The sequence below is a fragment of the Apteryx mantelli genome, chromosome 22 (assembly GCF_036417845.1).
Source record: "Apteryx mantelli isolate bAptMan1 chromosome 22, bAptMan1.hap1, whole genome shotgun sequence".
Lineage (NCBI taxonomy): Eukaryota > Metazoa > Chordata > Aves > Apterygiformes > Apterygidae > Apteryx > Apteryx mantelli.
The window spans coordinates 3,012,504-3,030,382 of NC_089999.1; the positions used below are offsets into that span (position 1 = coordinate 3,012,504).

Sequence of the window (17,879 nt, forward strand, 5' to 3'; positions counted from 1 at the left end):
GTCCCCTCGCTCCCCTTCCCCATCCCGTCCCCTCGTGCCCCTTCCCCGTCCCCTCGTGCCCCTTCCCCGTCCCGTCCCCTCGCTCCCCTTCCCCATCCCGTCCCCTCGCTCCCCTTCCCCATCCCCCCATCCCCGTCCCCTCGCGCCCCTTCCCCTCCCCCGTCCCCTCGCTGCCCTTCCCTCCCCCATCCCCTCGTGCCCCTTCCCCTTCCCCTCGTGCCCCTTCCCCTTCCCCATCCCCATCCCCTCGCGCCCCTTCCGCACCTCCAGTGACAGGCGAGGACCCAGCGCTTGGAGCCACCTGCCCGGGCAGGGCCGCGCCGGCAGTTGCGCCACGGTGGGCCGGGACCTCAGGCAACCGGCGCCGGGGGGATGCGGGCAGGGGCGACCCGGGGCCCCCAAGCCCCGGGCAGCAGTGCCGCTCAGTCCCGCAGGCTCCTCCGCGCAGGCACGGCCTGGGCACGCTGCCTGCCCCCCTCCGCGGCAGCAGCCCGGCGGCCGTGCCCTGCCCCGCGGTGGCCGCCGGTGAGGCGGGGGCCGTGCACACCCTGCCCGTGGTGACCGCCCCGGGCCCCGCGTGCCCCCGCACGGTGGCACCCGGCGCCCCGAGAACCCCGTGGGCACGGTGAGGGGCCTGGGCAGCCCCAGACCCCACCCGGTTGGTCCGGCCCCGCCCCCAGTAACGTAGCCCCCGCCCCTTGCTCCGGCCCCGCCCCGCCGCCTCACGTGCCCCGCTCCGCCCCGCCGCCGACCCCGCCCCCTGCCCGCCCCGCGCCGCTGAACGTGCCCCGCCCCTGGCTCTAGCCCCGCCCCTTCCCGCCCCCAGCCCGCCCCGCGCCGCCGCCGGCCGTGCCCGCCGGGAGCCGCAGCGGCGAGGGCCTGGCGCGGCGCCGGGCAGCGCGGCCTGCATGAGGTTGATGCTGCTCTGCTGCACCTGGAGGGACGAGCCTATGGGAGAGGACGAAGGTGCGTGGCCCCGGCCCGGCCCGGCCCCCGCGCCCCCGGCCCTGCCCGGCCCGGCCCCCGGCCCCTCCGCCTGACTCAGCGCTTCCGCCGCCGCGGCCCGGCGGGGCCCCGCGCCCTCCGCCCCCGGCCCGGCCCGCCGGCACCTCGGCCCCCTGCACCCCCAAGCCCCCCCTTGGGCCCCCCATCCAGCCTGCATCTCCTCTGCGGCCCCCTGCAGCTCCCCATCTAGCCTGCATCCCCCAGCTCCCCCACGTCCCCCCACATCCCCCCCTTGGGCCCCCCATCCAGCCCGCATCCCCCTGCACCCCCACATCCCCCCTTTGGGCCCCCCATCCAGTCCTCATTCCCCCTGCACCCCCACATCCCCCCTTTGGGCCCCCCATCCAGCCTGCATCCCTCCTGCACCCCCACATCCCCCCTTTGGGCCCCCCATCCAGCCTGCATCCCCCCTGCACCCCCACATCCCACATGTGCTTCCACATACCCTCAACTCCCTCCTTGTACCCCCACATTCACCCTGTACCCCAGTCACCCCCTTCCTTCCTTGCGCCATCATTTAACTCGTGCCATTACGTCCTCCTTGCACCCCTGTGTCCTCCTGCACCTCTAACTTGCACCTCCACATCCCCCCTGCACCTCACATCCAATTTATATCCCTCCCTGCACCCCCACATGCTCTTGCACCCCCATATCCCTCCTGCACCCCACACCTAACCTGCATCCTCCTGCACCCTCACATCTTCTGCACCCCATCCAACCTCTGTTCCCTGCACCCTCTCTGAACTCATCTCCCTGCATCTATTCCTGCACCCTTATCCAATCTGGCTCCCCCTCGCCCCTCTCTGCTCCCCCACTGCCTCCACAGCCATGCTGCATCCCTCTCTGCACCCCCATCTCCCCTAGCTGCACCCCCAATCTCCTGCCTCCCTGCTGCAGCCCCTGCCTGCCCCCTGCACCCCTTTCCATCCTGCAGTCCCTATCCCTCTTGCATCATCCCTGCCTGTGCACCCCCAGAACCTTCCTGCCATCCGGCTCCCCAGTCCCACCCGCACCCATCCTGCACCTCTAGTGCCCCCCCTGCTCCCCTGCGTCCCTTCCTGTACCATCACATTCCCCAGCATCCTCTGCATCCCTGCACGCATCCTGCTCCGTTCCTGCACCTCATCAGTCCCGCACCCCCTGCTTCCCTCTAGCACCCTCTGGATCTCTGCATGTGTCCTGTGTCCCCCTACGTCCATCATGCACCCGGCTGTATCCCTGCGTGTACCCTTCATCCTCCTGCATCTATCCTGCACCCCTAGTGCCTGCACGAGCATCGTGCACCCCATCCGTTCTGCAGCCCTCCGTATCCCTGCACCGTTCCTGCGCCCCATCTGTCCTGCATGCATCCCGGTCCCCCCTGCATCCATCCTGCACCCCTCTGTATCCCTGCATACATCCTGTCTTCTGCCCTGCATCCTTCCTGCACGCTCCCTTCCATCCCGTACCCCTTCATACCCCCCCTTGCACCCCCTGCATCCATCCTGCATCCCAACGTGTGCCCCCACATCCCTCCCCATCTGCACCCCTGCTGCACTGCTGGATACAGGCACCCCCTGTATCCCCAGTGTCTCTTTGCACCCCAAACGTCCGTCCTGCACCTCTGCATCCCCCTGCACCCTCATATCACCCCTGTATCCCTTTCAGAGGCCTCCTTGCCCCAGGTCGCTGCTGCATGTCCCGCATTTCTGCCAAACCTCCACCCCTGCGTCCCCCCAGACACCCCGACCTGCCTGCCCTCTGGGCTCTCTGCACCCCCCACATCCCTCTGCACCCCCACGCGCACCTCCTAGCCCCTGTATCCGACATGCACCTCTGCACCTCCAGACAGCCCATATCCCCTTGTACCCCACACACACCTCCTGCACCACGGGACACCCCTTGTACCCCCCCATTACCTCCTGCGCCACCAGCATCCCCATACCCCCAGCACCCCCCTTCCCCACATCCCTTCTGCATCGCTCTCCCAAGCGTCCTGCACTTCTCTCACCTCTGAACACCTCTGCACCCCCTGCGTCCCTCTGTAGTGCCCTTCCCCACCCCCCCTGTGCCCCTCCATGTCCCCAGTTCCCCTTGCACCACCAGCCCTGGGCACTTGGCTGCCGCTCATGTCCCAGTACATCCCTGCAGGGCCACCATGGCTATCTGGGCACCTCCACATCCCCCTGTGACCCCTGCACCATGGGCCCTGGGCACCCACATCCCTGTATCTCTCCATGCTGCCAGCCAGACGTGGATAGTCCTGCAAGCCCCAGCACCCCCCTTCTCCCCAAATCCTCCCTGCACTCTCTCTGTCCTTATTCTGCTGCTGCTGGACACAGGCTGCTGGACACCCCACGGACATCCCCTGGCACCATCACCCCCCATTCCCTGGACCCCCTCACACAGCCAGCCACATGCACCCAGATATCTGTGTCCCTTGCACCCCCAACACCCACCCCATATCCTCCTGGCATCCCCCCACTGCTGGCCACAGGCACCCCTGTACCACCCCATAACCCTTGCACCCCTGTATCCCCCTGCACACTCCTGCATCCCGCTGCTTCCCCTCACGCCAGCAGCCAGGGGCGCCCAGACACCTCTGCGCCCCTTATCCACCCCACAACCATCCCGCCTCCCCCTCGCCCCCTGTTGCCACAGGCACCCCAGACACCCCACGTGCTGCACCGCTGGCCCAGGCACCCACGGTCGCTGCAGCCCTCGTGCCCATTGCACCCACCCTGTTGGGCTGCACCGTGCTGAGCCCCTGCCCCATCCCCACTCCTACTTGCCCCCCCGGCACTGGGGACATGAGCGCGGTGACCCTGTCCCCGTGATGTAAAGCCCAGGGATCGATAGAGCAGGGGCTGGCAGAGGCCCTGGGGTGCTGGCAAGGACTCAGCACTCACGGGGCAGAGGCGGATGGTGCATCACACTAGAAACCGGTGTTTAACCCCTGGGACTTGGGTGTTGTGGGACACGGTTGAGCCCTGCTGCCCCAGCCCCTCTGCGCTGGCGGGGAGGATCGGGGCAGCCTGCAGGCGTTGATGGCCCTGCCGCCCTCCGCTCTTCCAGGGACCGACCTGCCTGTATGTGCAAGCTGCGGCCATGGGATCTACGATGGGCAGTACCTCCAGGCCCTGAACGCAGACTGGCACGCCGACTGCTTCAGGTAGGAGCCCGGGCACCCGCTGCAGCGACTGCCAGCACCTCGTCCCGAGGGCGGCCACCTATGCCACCCTGCTCTCCGTGGCTGTCCCCTGGCCAGGCCTGGCCCGAGCAGCGTGCACGACACGCACCCACTGCGCAGACAGGCTTCCCGGGCCGCCTGTGCACCCCTGCGTGTGGGTGTGCGCTTCCCACGGTGCACGTGCACGTTCAGCCACGTGCACACACAGGTACAGGTGAAAATGCAGCCACGTGGGCATGGACAAACACACTCGGGACCACGCGGTCTTGCGTAAGTGGACGCACGCGTGCGCAGCCGGGCTGGACGGGCGTGCACGGACACTGGCGCTCCCAATTCCCAGAAGGGCGCGAGTGATCCTGCAGATCCTTCTGACGGGCCGAGGGGCACGAGCCCAGGCCAGAGCACGTGAGTGCAGGGCTGTGGGCCCCTTTCCACGTGGGGGTCCTGAGGGGAAGCCCGGGGAGCCCTGCTGAGCCTCTGTGCACTGCCCTGCTCCCTCGCCACCTCCCCTCTCCTTGCTCCTTTCTCTTTTCGGCCCTGGCTCTGCCTCTCCAGACTGCTCCACTCCATCCTGCTTGCAATCTGCCCCGGGAGAGGGTGTCCGGAGCCTGCTGGGAGGTGGCACTGGCGTTGCCATCTGGGGATGGGGCGAAGGTGCTCAGGGGCCTGGAGCTCAATCCTGCAGGGCGCTAGCTGTGCCCAGCCTCGGTGCCTGCAGGATGCCAGAGCATCTCGAGGGCTCTTTCAACACAGCGAGTCTCATGCTGGGGCCTGGCCGGTGAGACCTTCCGAGCTCGGGGTGCTGCTGGGCTCCTGGGGGTCCCCACGTCTGCGGGGGAGCAGTGAGGGAAAGGGGGCCGCTCGGTGCTGTGGCCACTGGCTCTGCTGCACAGCTCCCGGTGCTCTGGCAGCCATTAATAGCAGCAGCAGCAGCAGCTGGAGAGCCTGTGAGTGGGGCCATCTGTTCTTCATTAGCCGCCAGCCTGCTGAGTGGGGCTGGGGGGGGGTCGCTTTTCCCAGCCCCGGAGCTCCCCCGGGAAGGCAGGAGCCGGCAGGCTCGCAGGGAGCGGGACTGTGCTGAATCCCGGGGTGGACAAGGTGAGCTGCTGCACCGGGTGCGCCAACCTGCCTGCGCGGCGAGAGGTGCCACGTGCGTGCGCGAGGCTGCGTGCGTGCGCGATCCGTGCACGGCCGCGCGTGCTGCCCTGCGCAGGCGGGGCAGGTTGCAAGGACCGCTGGGGACATGGCAAGCTGCGCTCGTGCGAGGCTGCGCGTCTCCGCGCAAGGCCGGCCCATCGCCCCGCAGCTGGGTGCACGGGAGGCCCTTCCCTCCCCGCGGGCGCTGAGGATGCGGACGGCTGCGCAGGTGGACGCCGGTGAGGCTGTGCGCCGTGCAAGGACGGCAGGACGCGACAGGCACGGGGATGCATCCGTCAGCACCGGGCGAGGCTCCCCCGGGGGCGCTGCAGCCGCGCCAGCCCCGGTGGGGAGAGCCCTGCGGCGGGTGAGGCCGCAGCCCTGCCGTCTGCACAGAAACACCGTGTAGAGCTCGGCTTCCTGCTTTCGCCCCGGGCGGGATGCGGCAGCTGCTGGCTGCCGAGGGGCCGGGGCCAGCGGCACGGCCGGTTCCCAAGGCTGATGTCACCCGGCTCTAGTCCCTCCCTGCTTCCTCTTTCTCTCGCGCCCTCCCAGCGGCTGGAGCCGTGAGAGCCGCTGGGGCAGAGCGAGCTGCAGGAGGCCCCCGGCCGCGCACGGCCCTGGCCCCAGCTGACGGAGATGCCCTGGGGCTGGGGGTGCTGAGCGCTGCGGGGTGGCGAGGGGCAGCACCCGCCGGCTCGGAGGATGCTGGCGTCTGTGCTGAAGAAGAGCCGTTTCCGAACTGCTGGAGCCAAGTGAGTGGGAGAAAGTCGGGCTGGGCACTGTGCCCATCCACAGATGGGCTGCTGGGGCAGCAGGCCAGGCTGGCCGCTGGGCTAGGGAGCCCTCCGGGTGCTCTGCGTCCCCTCCGGGTGCTCTGCTTCCCCTCCGCTGGTCGGCACGGATGGCCATCGGGATGGAGCGAAACCAGCCCTGCGGGGGCTGCAGCTGGATCTGGCCGTTGCTCCCAGCACTCCCAGGGGAGATGGGCTTCCGGCAGCTCTTCACACACTGCATCCTTTGCTGGGGAGCAGCCTGCTTCAGGTTGGACGTGCAAATGCCTTTCTCGTCCTCCTTCTCCTCGTCCCGGCCCTGACGGGGGCAGCGCCTGCTGCAAGTGTGCAGGGGGCCAGGCAGGGCTGCACGGCTGCGTGTGAATGCATGTGCTGCGGGCGAGCTCGGGGCACGCGCCCATGTCTGTGGGACCACCGGAGGACGGATGTTGTGGAGGGCTGGTTCTCAGATGACAGGGACGGTCTGGCCCGTGGCTTCTGTCCACATCACTCTGCCATGGGGAAGTTGAGGCATTGGGAGGGGAAGTGTGCGATTTCGGGGGACAGCTGCTCTGCAGGGGCAGCAGTAGTGGAAGCGAGTGTGGGCAGAGGCTGTAGCCTTCTGACTCAGCCCTGTTCCCCTGCCACGGGACTGTGGGCATGGGGGACTCTGCCCAGGGCAGATGGGAAAGGGCAGTGAGTCACTGTGGGCAGAGAAGGACGTGGAGGTGTGCTGTCCTCGACGGCTGGTGGCAGCATGTGGGTGCACAGGCAGTTGCGCCCAGCTGCAGGTGTGCAAGGCTGCAGCGCGCGGCCTTGGGGCATGTGCGTTTCGTGAGGGTGTGTGCAGCAGGGCCCTGGGGGCCGTGCAGCATACCTGCGTGAGAGCAGGAGCATGCACTGGCCGTGCGCGGCGTGGCGCAGGCTTGGGCGCGGGCAGGTGCATGCAATGGGCGCACCGGGGCCTGCGAGCTCGTACGCAGGCAGGTGTGTGCAGTGGGGGTGCGTGGGCCTGCAAGGCTGTGCGGGGGGGGGGGTGAAGAGTGCTGCGGCAAGCCAGGGCGTGCCCAGGTGGCGGCACGCGTGGGGCCACGGGCCGCGAAGGGGAGACCCGCGGGCACCTGCAGGAGGCGGCGCGGCGGCAGGTGCGCGCGCGGCCCCAGCGCGGCTGCACGCGGGGGGGGGGGGCGGGGGGGCGCCGCGTGCGCGTGCGCGGCGCGGCCGCCCTGTCCAGGGTGCTGGCTGCGGCGGCCCCGGCAGCGCGGGGGTTAAGGGGCGGGGCCGCGGGGGCGGGGCGGCGGCGGCGGCGCTCCCCATTGGCCGGCGCCCTCCCGGGAGGGTTTGAGCCGCGCAACCGGGCGGCGGAGTCCTCGCGCGGTGACGTCATGGGGAGGGGGAAATTCCGTGCTGTGACGTCATTCCCAATTGGTATGCCACCTGCGTGCCGCGCCAGCCCCGATTAAGGGGGGAGAGGGGACTGCGGCACGGCACTGCACCCCTCCCCCACTGCCCTTCCCCGTGCACCCCCACGGCACGGCACTGCACCGCACCCCCACTGCGCCTCCCTGTGCGCCCCACTGCACGGACCCTGCACCCCCCCACTGCACGGACCCTGCACCCCCTGCACCGCACCCCACTGCATAGCCCCTGCACCCCCTGCACCACAGCCCCTGCACCACACCCCCACTGCACCACCGCACCCCCTACTGCACCTCCCTGTGCACCCCACTGCACAGCCCCTGCACCCCCCACTGCACAGCCCCTGCACCGCACCCCCACTGCACCTCCCTGTGCACCCCCACTGCAAGCCCCTGCACACCCTGCACTGCACACCCCCTGCACCCCCTTCCCTGCACCCCCACTGCACCTCCCTGTGCACCCCACTGCACCCCCACTGCACATCCCCTGCACCCCCTTCCCTGCACCCCCACTGCACCTCCCTGTGCACCCCCACTGCAAGCCCCTGCACACCCTGCACTGCACACCCCCTGCACCCCCTTCCCTGCACCCCCACTGCACCTCCCTGTGCACCCCACTGCACAGCCCCTGCACCCCCTTCCCTGCACCCCCACTGCACCTCCCTGTGCACTCCACTGCACAGCCCCTGCACCCCTGCACCACAGCCCCTGCACCGCACTCCCACCACCCCCTGCACCCCCCACTGCACAGCCCCTGCACCGCACCCCCTACTGCACCTCCCTGTGCACCCCATTGCACAGCCCCTGCACCCCCTTCCCTGCCCCCCACTGCACCCCCCATTGCACAGCCCCTGCACCCCCCACTGCACCTCCCTATGCACCCCACTGCACCAACCCTGCACCCTCCACTGCACCTCCCTCTGCACACCTCCTGCACCCCCTTCCCTGCACCCCTCACTGCACCCCCAGTGCACCCCACCACACAGCCCCTGCACTGCACCCTACTGCACAGCCCGTGCACCCCCTGCACCACAGCCACTGCACCTCCCCGTGCACCCCATTGCACAGCCCCTGCACCGCACTTCCACTGCACCTCCCCATGCACCCCCATTGCACAGCCCCCTGCATTCCCTGTACTGCACCCCCCACTGCACCTCCCCATGCACTCCATTGCACAAACCCTGCACCCCCTCCCACTGCACCTCCCTGTGCACCCCATTGCACAGCCTCATGCACACCTTGCACCATATCCCCCACTGCACAGCCCCAGGGACCCCCTGCCCAGCCTCGTTTACCCCCCCCCCCCCATTGCACAGCCCCCTGCATCCCCTGCACTGCACCTCCCATGCACTGTCCAGTTCTTCCCTCCCTTTACACCTCGCATGCATAATCCAGGTGCAAACTCCCCTCCTGCACCTCTCTTGCCTCACCCAGCTCCTTGCACCTCCTCCTCGCACTTGTCCTACCTCTTCCAGCCCCCTGAATCCCCCTCTTTGCACCTCCCAGGCCTCACCCAGGGCAGAGCACCCCCGTGCGTCACCCCACACTGCACAGCCCCATGCACCCTCCCTCGCTACCCTTCAGGCTATCCCCTACGCAATTCGCTTTCTGTGCTGCCCGTGACACGCAGCCTGCACCCGTGACATGGCTGTGCACCCTGTACCCCGCTCGCTCTGCTCGCACCCCAGCAGCTCCCTGCCTACCAGCCCCGTGCTGGCAGGGCTCAGCCTGAGCTCTGAGGCTGCGTGCTTCCCCCAGCAGTGCCCTGTGGTCTATGGGTGTCCTTGCCCCCCCCCCCACCCCCAAGCGTCAGGGGTGGGAGGATGCCTCCCCCGTGGGGCTGGAGTGGTTTGTTGTGCCGAGAACCGGGGGCCGGTTGTGGTTAAGCCCACGGCTGGCTATAAATAGGGGCTGCGAGCTATATGGGGGTGCATGGGCTGGGAGCGTGGCGTGACTCACTGCTGGTGCTGGCGCCGGGGCTGCACGCGGCTTTGCAGCCCGCAGGCGCTGCCGGACTCCTCCAGCTAGCCAGCAGGACCCCGGGGGCCACCAAACGGCTACGGTGGGCTACCTCTGGGTCAGGGTGGGAGCATGGAGCCACCCAGGCTGCTTGGAGGTTGGCTTGGTGCCTGCAAGTCATACGTGGGCAGGACAGGCGGGATTTGCTCGTTCTCCGGGGCTGCCCATGTCTGCGCTGGGCTGGCATGTCCCTGCCTGGGTCTGCGCCAGCCTGGCATGTTCCTCCACGTGTCCTTCCCCACATCTGTGCCAGGTCAGAGCATCCCTGCTCATCCGTGCTGGACCAGCTCATCCCTCCGGGTGCCAGCACCAGTCTGTACTGGACTGGTGGGTCCCTCCGTGTGCTCCTGGTCTGTGTGTCCGCTGCCGGGCTGGACGTCCCTGCGCCATCCAGCCCAGTGGGGATGCCAGGCTTGGAGGGGGTGACACCGTCTTGTCCGAGGTGGGGTGGCAGGGGGGCCCCGGCAGTGCTGCGGGACCGTTGCCCATGCCCGCTCGTGCCCAGCGCCGGCTCTCCCGTGCCGCAGGTGCTGCGAGTGCGGGGCCTCCCTGTCCCACCAGTACTACGAGAAGGATGGACGCCTGTACTGCAAGAAGGACTACTGGGCCCGCTTCGGGGAGCTGTGCCATGGCTGCTCCGAGCAGATCACCAAGGGGCTGGTCATGGTAAGCACCCGGGGGCCGGCCGTGCTCGGGGCGAGCAGGAAGCAGGCTGCCATCCCCAGCGCGCCGTGACGGCCACGGGCTTCCCCTGGGTGGGCGGTGAGCCCGCCGCGGCCGGTCCACGCGGGAGCGTCGCTCCGCGCCATGACTCACGGCTGAGCTCACTGGAAAGGGGCCGAGCCGGAGAGGGGCACGCAGCTGCAGCCCCCACCCGGGCCAGTCGCGGGGCCGCGGCGGGGAAGTTGCGCAGAGGGGGCCGGTCTCGCATGGCGACGCAGGTACGGGCCCGCGGCGCGGCTCTGGGGCGGGCTGGCGTTGGGGCGTCTGCGGCGTTTTGGGGGACGGGGACTGCCGGGAGAGCACAGACCGGTCTGTCACCGGAGGTGCCACTGATGCAGCCGCCTTTTGGCCCCAGCTTCACAGCTGCTTCCTTCCCCTCCTCCCCTGCGCGTCTGGAGGAGCAAAGCGGGTTCCTGGCAGCCGGGCTGCGTTTCACTCCCTGACCCCTTTCGCTTGAGTTTTTGTGGCCTCTGTGTTTCCCCTTCTGCTTCTTCCGCGGGCTCGACGCGCCCCGGAGAAGGAGGCTCGAAGCTTTGGCGCAGCAGGGAGACGGAGCCATCCCTGCGCTGGACCCAGCTGGTCAGCGCGTCCCCCCCGTGCCTTCTGCCGTGACTCAACCTGCCCTTCCCTTGGCCCCGCTTTCACCCTGGGCACTGGCCGGTTCCCCTGAGAACTGAGCCTTGGGCAAACCTCCGCGAAGCAGGGTCCTCCCTCTGCGGAGCAGGGTTCTCCCTCCACCGGGCACAGAGACACCAGGTCTGGCACCCAAGGGTGCTGTGGGGCACTGCTGAGCCCCTGTGTGAATGCCGCCCCTAGCTCAATGCCCCAAACGCCTGGATTCGTAGGAGCTTTGTGTCCTCTCTGCCCCTCGAAGCTTGCTTGTGGGGCTCACGGCATCTTCCTGCAGGTGGCTGGGGAGCAGAAGTACCACCCCGAATGCTTCAGCTGCCTCAACTGCCACGTGTTCATTGGGGACGGGGACACCTATGCGCTTGTGGAGCGCTCCAAGCTGTACTGGTACGTCAGAGCCCCGCCGGGGCATCGCGGAGGGCAGGGAGGCACTTCCCATGGGACGGACGGGTGCCGGCCGATGCTCTGCTGTGCCTCCCTTTCCCTGCTCACCCAGTCCTCACCCCTCTTGGCCCCACAGCGGGCACTGTTATTACCAGATGGTGGTGACGCCGGTCATCGAGCAGATCCTGCCAGACTCGCCAGGCTCCCGCATCCCGCACACCGTCACCCTTGTCTCCATCCCCGCCTGCTCCGATGGGAAGCGAGGGTTCTCCGTGTCCATCGACCAGCACTGCAACTTGCAGGGCTGCGGCTCTGAGCACTCGCACACTGTCCGCGTCCGAGAGTACGTACCGCATGGCACACCCTGGCCTCGGCGCTGCGTCCCCTCTTCCCTTCTCCCCAACCGTGATCGATACCTGAGGGTGGGGATTCCTGGGTCTGCCCTTGCCCTCCTGCTTCCAGGATCAACCCCCTGATTTACCTCCCAGAGTCCTTCCAAGTGTGGGTAGGTGAGGAATGGGGCTGGTATGTCCCCATCTGCCAGGGGGGACTGTGGGTACTGTGCTGGCATGTCCCCATATCACAGGGATGGTTTGTGGATGCTGTGCTGGTATGTCCCCATCCATCAGGGTGGCTTGTGGGTAATGTGCCAGTGTTCCTCTGTCTGATGGGGTGGCCTGTGGGTACCGTGCTGGCATATCTCCATATGCTTGTGATGGATTTGTGGGTACTGTGCCAGCATGGCTCTATCTGCATGGGGTAGCTCAGGGGTACTGTGAGAGCATGTCCCCATCTACTGGGGTGACTCATGGGTATCATGCCTGCATGTCCTCATCTACCAGGGGTGACTCGTGGGTAACATGCCAGTGTGTCCCTATTTGCCACAGTGTCCTATTTGCCAAAGTGGCTCGTGTGTAATGTGCTGGTGTGTGCCCACCCATCACTGCTGCCTCGTGGGTACTGCCCCAGCATGTCCCCAGCTACTGGGCTGGCTCTCATGTGCTGTGTCAGAGCCAGAGTGATTGACCTCCCCACCCTTGTGTGTCGGCCCTGCAGAGTTGATCCAGACTGCATCAGCCCTGACATGAAGAACTCCATCCATGTGGGAGACCGTATCCTGGAGATCAATGGCACACCCATCGGGCACGTGCCCCTGGATGAGGTACCGCTCCCCAGCCGGCCACCCCCAGCCAGTTGTGGGCAAACCCACAGGGTTCCCCATGAGCCATCCCCCAGCATCATCTGTGCCCCTAGATTGACCTGCTGATCCAGGAAACCAGCCGCCTCCTCCAGCTGACCATCGAGCATGACCCCCATGAGCCCTTGGCCCATGAATCAGCCCTGGAGCGCAGCCCGCTGTCTGAGCTGCACAGCCCCCTGCGCTCCCCGGCCCGCACACCCTGTGGGGAAGCCAGCGCCATGCGTCAGCGGGCAGTCATGTAAGGCTTGCACTTGCCCGCGTTCTCTGTCGTGGGCTTGGAGTCCCTCCCTGGCCCCACTCTAGGCACTGACCTGACCCTGCATGTGGTTTTGCCTGCAGGAGGAGCTGCAGCACGGATAAGTCGCCCGCCTCCAGCTCCGTGGGCTCGCCGGCCTCCCAGCGCAAGGATATCAGCCGCTCCGAGTCGCTCCGCGTGGTCTCCCGCACGCACCGCATCTTCCGCCCCTCAGACTTGATCCATGGCGAGGTGTTGGGGAAAGGCTGCTTTGGCCAAGCCATCAAGGTGGGTCCCTGGCCTGTCTGCCTCCAGCCTGGCTGCAGTAGGGACAGGGATAATTATCACCATCTCATCCCTTCCTCATTAGCCCTGCTCCCAAGGAGCGCCTTCACCCTGCACCTCTTCCCCCTAAGCTCTGGCAGGAGACCATCCCTTCACATGGCAGACCTCTGCCCTTCTCCTTGCGGCCTCTCGTGTCCAAGGATCTCAACTCCCTGGGCACCATTGCAAGGGGAGGATATGGGCGTAGCATCTCCCAGGCCTGGTGTATCCCTAGCGCTGGCTCCACGGGGACGGGTATGGCAGCTGGGAGCCAGTGGCTCAGTGCCTGCCCTCTCTGCTAGGTGACACATCGAGAGACGGGCGAGGTGATGGTCATGAAGGAACTGATCCGCTTTGACGAGGAGACGCAAAGGACCTTCCTCAAAGAGGTGAGTATCCTGCTTCTTTCCATAAGGCTAATTGCCCTGGATTGGGGGGACAAGGGAAGGGACTGTTTTCCCCTGGGCTAAGGGGGGCTCCTGGAAGCACACCGTGTGCTCAGTCCCCACCAGACTGGGTGGCTGTGCTGGGACAGGGTGGTCAGTATGGCCTAGGGTGCTGGGCACAGCATGTTGGTGCTGCTGGGCAGCCCAGTGTTGACCAGCTGTCAGGGACAGGCAGAGCAGGCGCCTGTCCTAGGAGTGGGACTCAGGAGCGCATGGGGTTGGGTGGCCAGGCAGCAATGTGAGCTCCCAGTGCTCAGGCAGCAAAGTGCCCACGGTGCCTAGACAAGGAAGTATCGGGTAGCGAAAGGCTCCAGGAGCCCCCCTGAGTCAGCACGTTGAAGGAAGGTGAAGGGGAGACTCGATCCCACTGTCAGGGATCTGCATGGGAAAGGGAAATTGGATAGCAGAGGGGAAGGCTCCGGGTGCAGCAAACAAAGGGGCAATGAGAGGAGGGAGCTGGAGGACAAGATGGGACCAATTCAGGATAAAAAACAGATTTGCCTACTTAAGCTGAGGGCAATTAACACAGGCAGCGGTCTGCCTGTGAGGACATAAGCGTGCCTCTGTGAGCCTGGCTCAGGCCAGGGTGATCTGGTGAACCCTGAGGATCTGATTGGTGCTGTGGTCTCACAGGTGAAGGTGATGCGTTGCTTGGAGCACCCCAATGTGCTGAAGTTCATCGGGGTGCTGTACAAGGAGAAGAGGCTCAACTTCATCACGGAGTACATCAAGGGGGGCACCTTGCGGGGCCTGATCAAGAGCATGGTGAGCGCTGGGCTGGAGACAGGCTCGGAGCTGCTCTCCAAACCCATCCTGATGGCCCAGCTCTGAGCCCGGGGACTGAGTGCACCAGGCAGGCTGTGGCAAGGAGTGCAGCCCTGGGACTCTCTGTGGCGGTTCCCCTTTCCTCTTCTCTAGCAAATACCCCCCTTCTGCCTACAGGACAGCCACTACCCATGGAGCCAGAGGGTCAGCTTCGCCAAGGACATTGCAGCCGGCATGGTCAGTGACACTCAGGCAGGCCAGATGGGGGGCATGGGGACACTGGACATTGGCAGTGTGGTGTGGGTTTGGCAGGTGCTGCAGTGTGGCCATGGTGGCGATGGCTCAGTGGGCAGCGCTGTGTGGGTGCAGTGGGCACGGCTGGATAGGTCTGTGGGTGCACAGGATGGATGCTCTGGGCACAGGGTGTGTGGGTACATGGGTACTACTAGGCATGTGGCAGGCTTGGGTGCCCTGGGCATGGGTGCGCTGGGCACAGCTGGGTGGGTGTATTGGGTGCTACTGGGTAAGTTTGTTGGGTATGTGTGTGCTGGGCGCTGGAGGGATATGCTGAGTGCTGGATGGTGCATTGGGTATCGCTGGATGTGGATGGCAGGCACTGGGCATGGGTGTCACTGGGGCTGGCTCTGGGTGCTGTCACCCTGCTCTCAGCCCATCCTTCTCCTCAGGCCTACCTCCACTCCATGAACATCATCCACCGTGACCTCAACTCTCACAACTGCCTGGTGCGGGAGGTAAGTCCTGCTGCGGCTGCGCCCACTGCCCCAGGCATGGGAGCAGAGCTGCCCACTACCCCCCAGCCTGTGTGAGAGTCTCAGCCATGTTCACCTCACACCTCTCCCTTCTCTGTCTATGTCTTGCCCAGAACAAGAGTGTGGTCGTGGCCGATTTTGGGCTGGCACGGCTCATGGTGGATGAGAAAAACCAGCCTGAGCATCTCAAGAGCCTGAAGAAGCCAGACCGGAAGAAGCGCTACACAGTGGTGGGCAACCCCTACTGGATGGCCCCCGAGATGATCAATGGTGAGCATGGCTGTGATGCCCTGCAGCATGGGGGATGTGACTGGCTGGGGATCTGTGCTAGGGCAGGGGACACGTAGTGAGGCAGGGACAGGGTATGCAGCACGGCCCAACCCATCTCTTCCTGCAGGCCGGAGCTACGATGAGAAGGTGGACATCTTCTCCTTTGGCATCGTCCTATGTGAGGCAAGTACCACTGGCGGCCCTGCTCCGTGCTCTTCGGTGATGCTCTGATCAGGCCGTGCCTTCTCCTCACTCCCGCTCTCCCCTAGATCATCGGCCGAGTCAGCGCTGACCCCGACTACCTGCCCCGCACTATGGACTTTGGCCTCAATGTGAGGGGCTTCCTGGACCGCTATTGCCCCCCTGCGTGTCCCCCCAGCTTTTTCCCCATCTCTGTGTGCTGCTGTGACCTGGACCCTGAGAAGCGGTGAGCAGTTGGGCCTTTGCATCTCCCTGTCCTGGGGACCAACGTGACTGTACCATGGGCTGATGTTGGGGCTGCCGACGTGGCGGGGGAAATAATATGGAGCTGGGGCCATGTGTAGGATGGATGGGGCTCGCAGGGTGCTGAGCGGAGCTGGCTAGGAGCTGCCATCTCTCCCTCTCTTGCTTAGGCCATCCTTCAGCAAACTGGAGCAGTGGCTGGAAACCCTGCGCATGCATCTCGAGATCCACCTGCCGCTGAGCTCGCAGCTGGATCAGCTCGAACGAGCCTTCTGGGAGACGTACCGGCGGGGCGAGAGCGGGCTGCCCACACACCCTGAGGTCCCTGACAGAGCTGCGCACCCGTGCCCCCTCTAAAGCTGCACCGGTCCCTAGCGTTGGGGACGGGAGCCCTCTCGTCTCTCGGGGCCACACTCTCGCAGCGCGTGGGGAGCACGGCGCCGAAGATGAGCACCTCTTCCTGCCTGCCGATAGCCCCTGGGGCTGGGTCCCTGGGGCTCTCAGAAGGAGAAAGAGCCTCCATCTCGCCTTCTCTGCAAGGGCCGGTTTCATTGCTTCCCATCCTGTGTTTGCACCCCCTTATCCCTGGGAGCTGGCTCTCCCTGTGCCCCGACGTCCCGTGGACCCCGTCTCCCTGCCCACGTCCCCACCGGGTTCCTCGCAGGCATCCGCCCGGGGCTCTTTGGACTGCACGGAACTGCACGTGGCCGGTGACCGGCCCTGTTTGTACATAGCCCCTGTAAATAGCCCCCGCCCCTAGGAAAGCCCGGCCTGCCGGGAGCGAGATGGCCGGCCGCAGCGCCAGGGCCAGAGGGCGGCCATCGCCCCGTCCCCACGCTCGCTTTGTGACCGCACGGCCCCCACTCTGCACGCTCCGCGGGGCCCGGGGCTGCCCCCCTCGGCCCAGGCCTCCGTCGCGAGGGGGTGCCCGGCCTCAGCGCCCGCACGAGCCCCGTGGGCTCCCCTGTACAGACCCGCCCCCGATCGCAGTGGTGCCTTGGGTTTACGTGAACTTGCACTGCAACACCATAGGGATCTCCGTTTCGTTTCGTTTGTGAGTGCCGTCCGCCCCCAGGCCGGGGCCGGGGTGCGCCTGCCGCCCCCCGCGCGGTGCACGGCCCCCGCGCTGCACACGTGCATGTGTGTGTGCGTGTGTGTGTGTGTGTGTGTGCGTGTCCCGTTGTGCCTGGGGGCCCCCGCGGGGAGCACGGCCCCCGGGGCGACCTCGTAGCGATGCCCTCGCCTCGGCTGTCCCCTCTCCCCGAGCTGCTGCTGCCTGCCCCGTGCCGGGCTGCGCTCTCCTCCGGGCAGCCTGGCGCCCGCGCGCGCGGCCCGCGACGGCCTCCTGCTGCCTGTGCTAACCCGCGACCGCGCGGCCCTGGGGCGGCTGCGTCCGTGCACGTGTCGGGGCGTCGGGTCCCCCCCGCCCCGGCGGTTTGTCCTGTTCTGAGCCAGGTCTCCGGCGCGTCTGGGGGGGACGGGGTGCGAGGACACGTCCCGTCTCGGTTCCTTTCCCGTCCACTGCGGAAGCGGCGCGAGGTGGCCGTGAGCCGTGCCCCGTGGCAGCAGTGCCGGCCCAGGCCCCGCTGGCTCTGCCTCGGCGGTTTTGCGGTGCGGTGCTTTCCATGCTCTTTATTCAGGTTCATTTTCTGTAAGATATTTAAAGAGAAGAGTTTGTATTATTTTTTCATACGATTTAGAGTTTGCCATTTGTCACTGCCTCAGTTCTGCTTACCGAAGGGATGAAACTGTGAAGCGTCTCCGCGCACTTTGCCCAGGAAGTAAAACGCGACGTCCTCTGTCGAGGCGGGAAGGAGAACTCAAAACTGTGATGTAGCCGAAGTCGTGAGTCAATAAATCCTTCCCCGCTCCGCTACCCAGCCTGCTTGGGAATTGCTCGCTGCTGCGTGCCCCTGCCCGCCCTCCCCGGCCCTCGGGGTCGCCCCCAAGCCCTTGGTCCCGCCACGCGGCTCGCCAAAGCGGGTCCAAGTGTGGCCCCGAGGCGAAGGGCTGGGAGCAGCGGGGGAAACTGAGGCCCGCGGCCAGCTCTGAGGTGGCGGGCGCTGATGGGGACGGTCCCCCCCCAGCTCTGGTGCCAGTGTCTGGGACAAAGAAATTCGAGTGAAAACACGGAGGCTGGGGAGCTCAGCCTTGCCCACAGGGCTG

General features: G+C 66.6%; 1 protein-coding gene across 2 annotated transcripts; it reads left to right on the forward strand.

Moving 5' to 3' along the window:
- Positions 1 to 848: 848 nt before the first annotated feature.
- LIMK1 (LIM domain kinase 1) lies at positions 849 to 17,589 on the forward strand. 2 transcript variants are annotated; one of them, XM_067309450.1, is made up of 16 exons: positions 849 to 966; positions 4,060 to 4,156; positions 10,049 to 10,187; positions 11,152 to 11,261; positions 11,395 to 11,601; positions 12,315 to 12,420; positions 12,513 to 12,697; positions 12,799 to 12,982; positions 13,321 to 13,407; positions 14,098 to 14,229; positions 14,407 to 14,466; positions 14,916 to 14,981; positions 15,113 to 15,269; positions 15,397 to 15,452; positions 15,539 to 15,696; positions 15,884 to 17,589. In XM_067309450.1, the coding sequence occupies exons 1-16, from the start codon at positions 909 to 911 to the stop codon at positions 16,068 to 16,070; spliced, it is 1,989 nt and encodes a 662-aa protein (XP_067165551.1). In that variant the 5' UTR covers positions 849 to 908; the 3' UTR covers positions 16,071 to 17,589. The 2 variants fall into 2 exon arrangements, with proteins under 2 accessions (XP_067165551.1, XP_013795279.1); XM_013939825.2 differs by lacking the exons at positions 849 to 966; positions 4,060 to 4,156 and adding an exon at positions 5,892 to 6,066.
- The last annotated feature ends 290 nt before the right edge of the window (positions 17,590 to 17,879 follow it).

Bases quoted from the DNA above. Each gene is read 5' to 3' on its own strand.
- LIMK1 (XM_067309450.1), top strand. From the start codon at position 909: ATGAGGTTGATGCTGCTCTGCTGCACCTGGAGGGACGAGCCTATGGGA. The intron at 14,467-14,915 runs GTCAGTGACACT...CCTTCTCCTCAG, and splicing joins AGGACATTGCAGCCGGCATG to GCCTACCTCCACTCCATGAA. The intron at 14,982-15,112 runs GTAAGTCCTGCT...TGTCTTGCCCAG, and splicing joins ACAACTGCCTGGTGCGGGAG to AACAAGAGTGTGGTCGTGGC.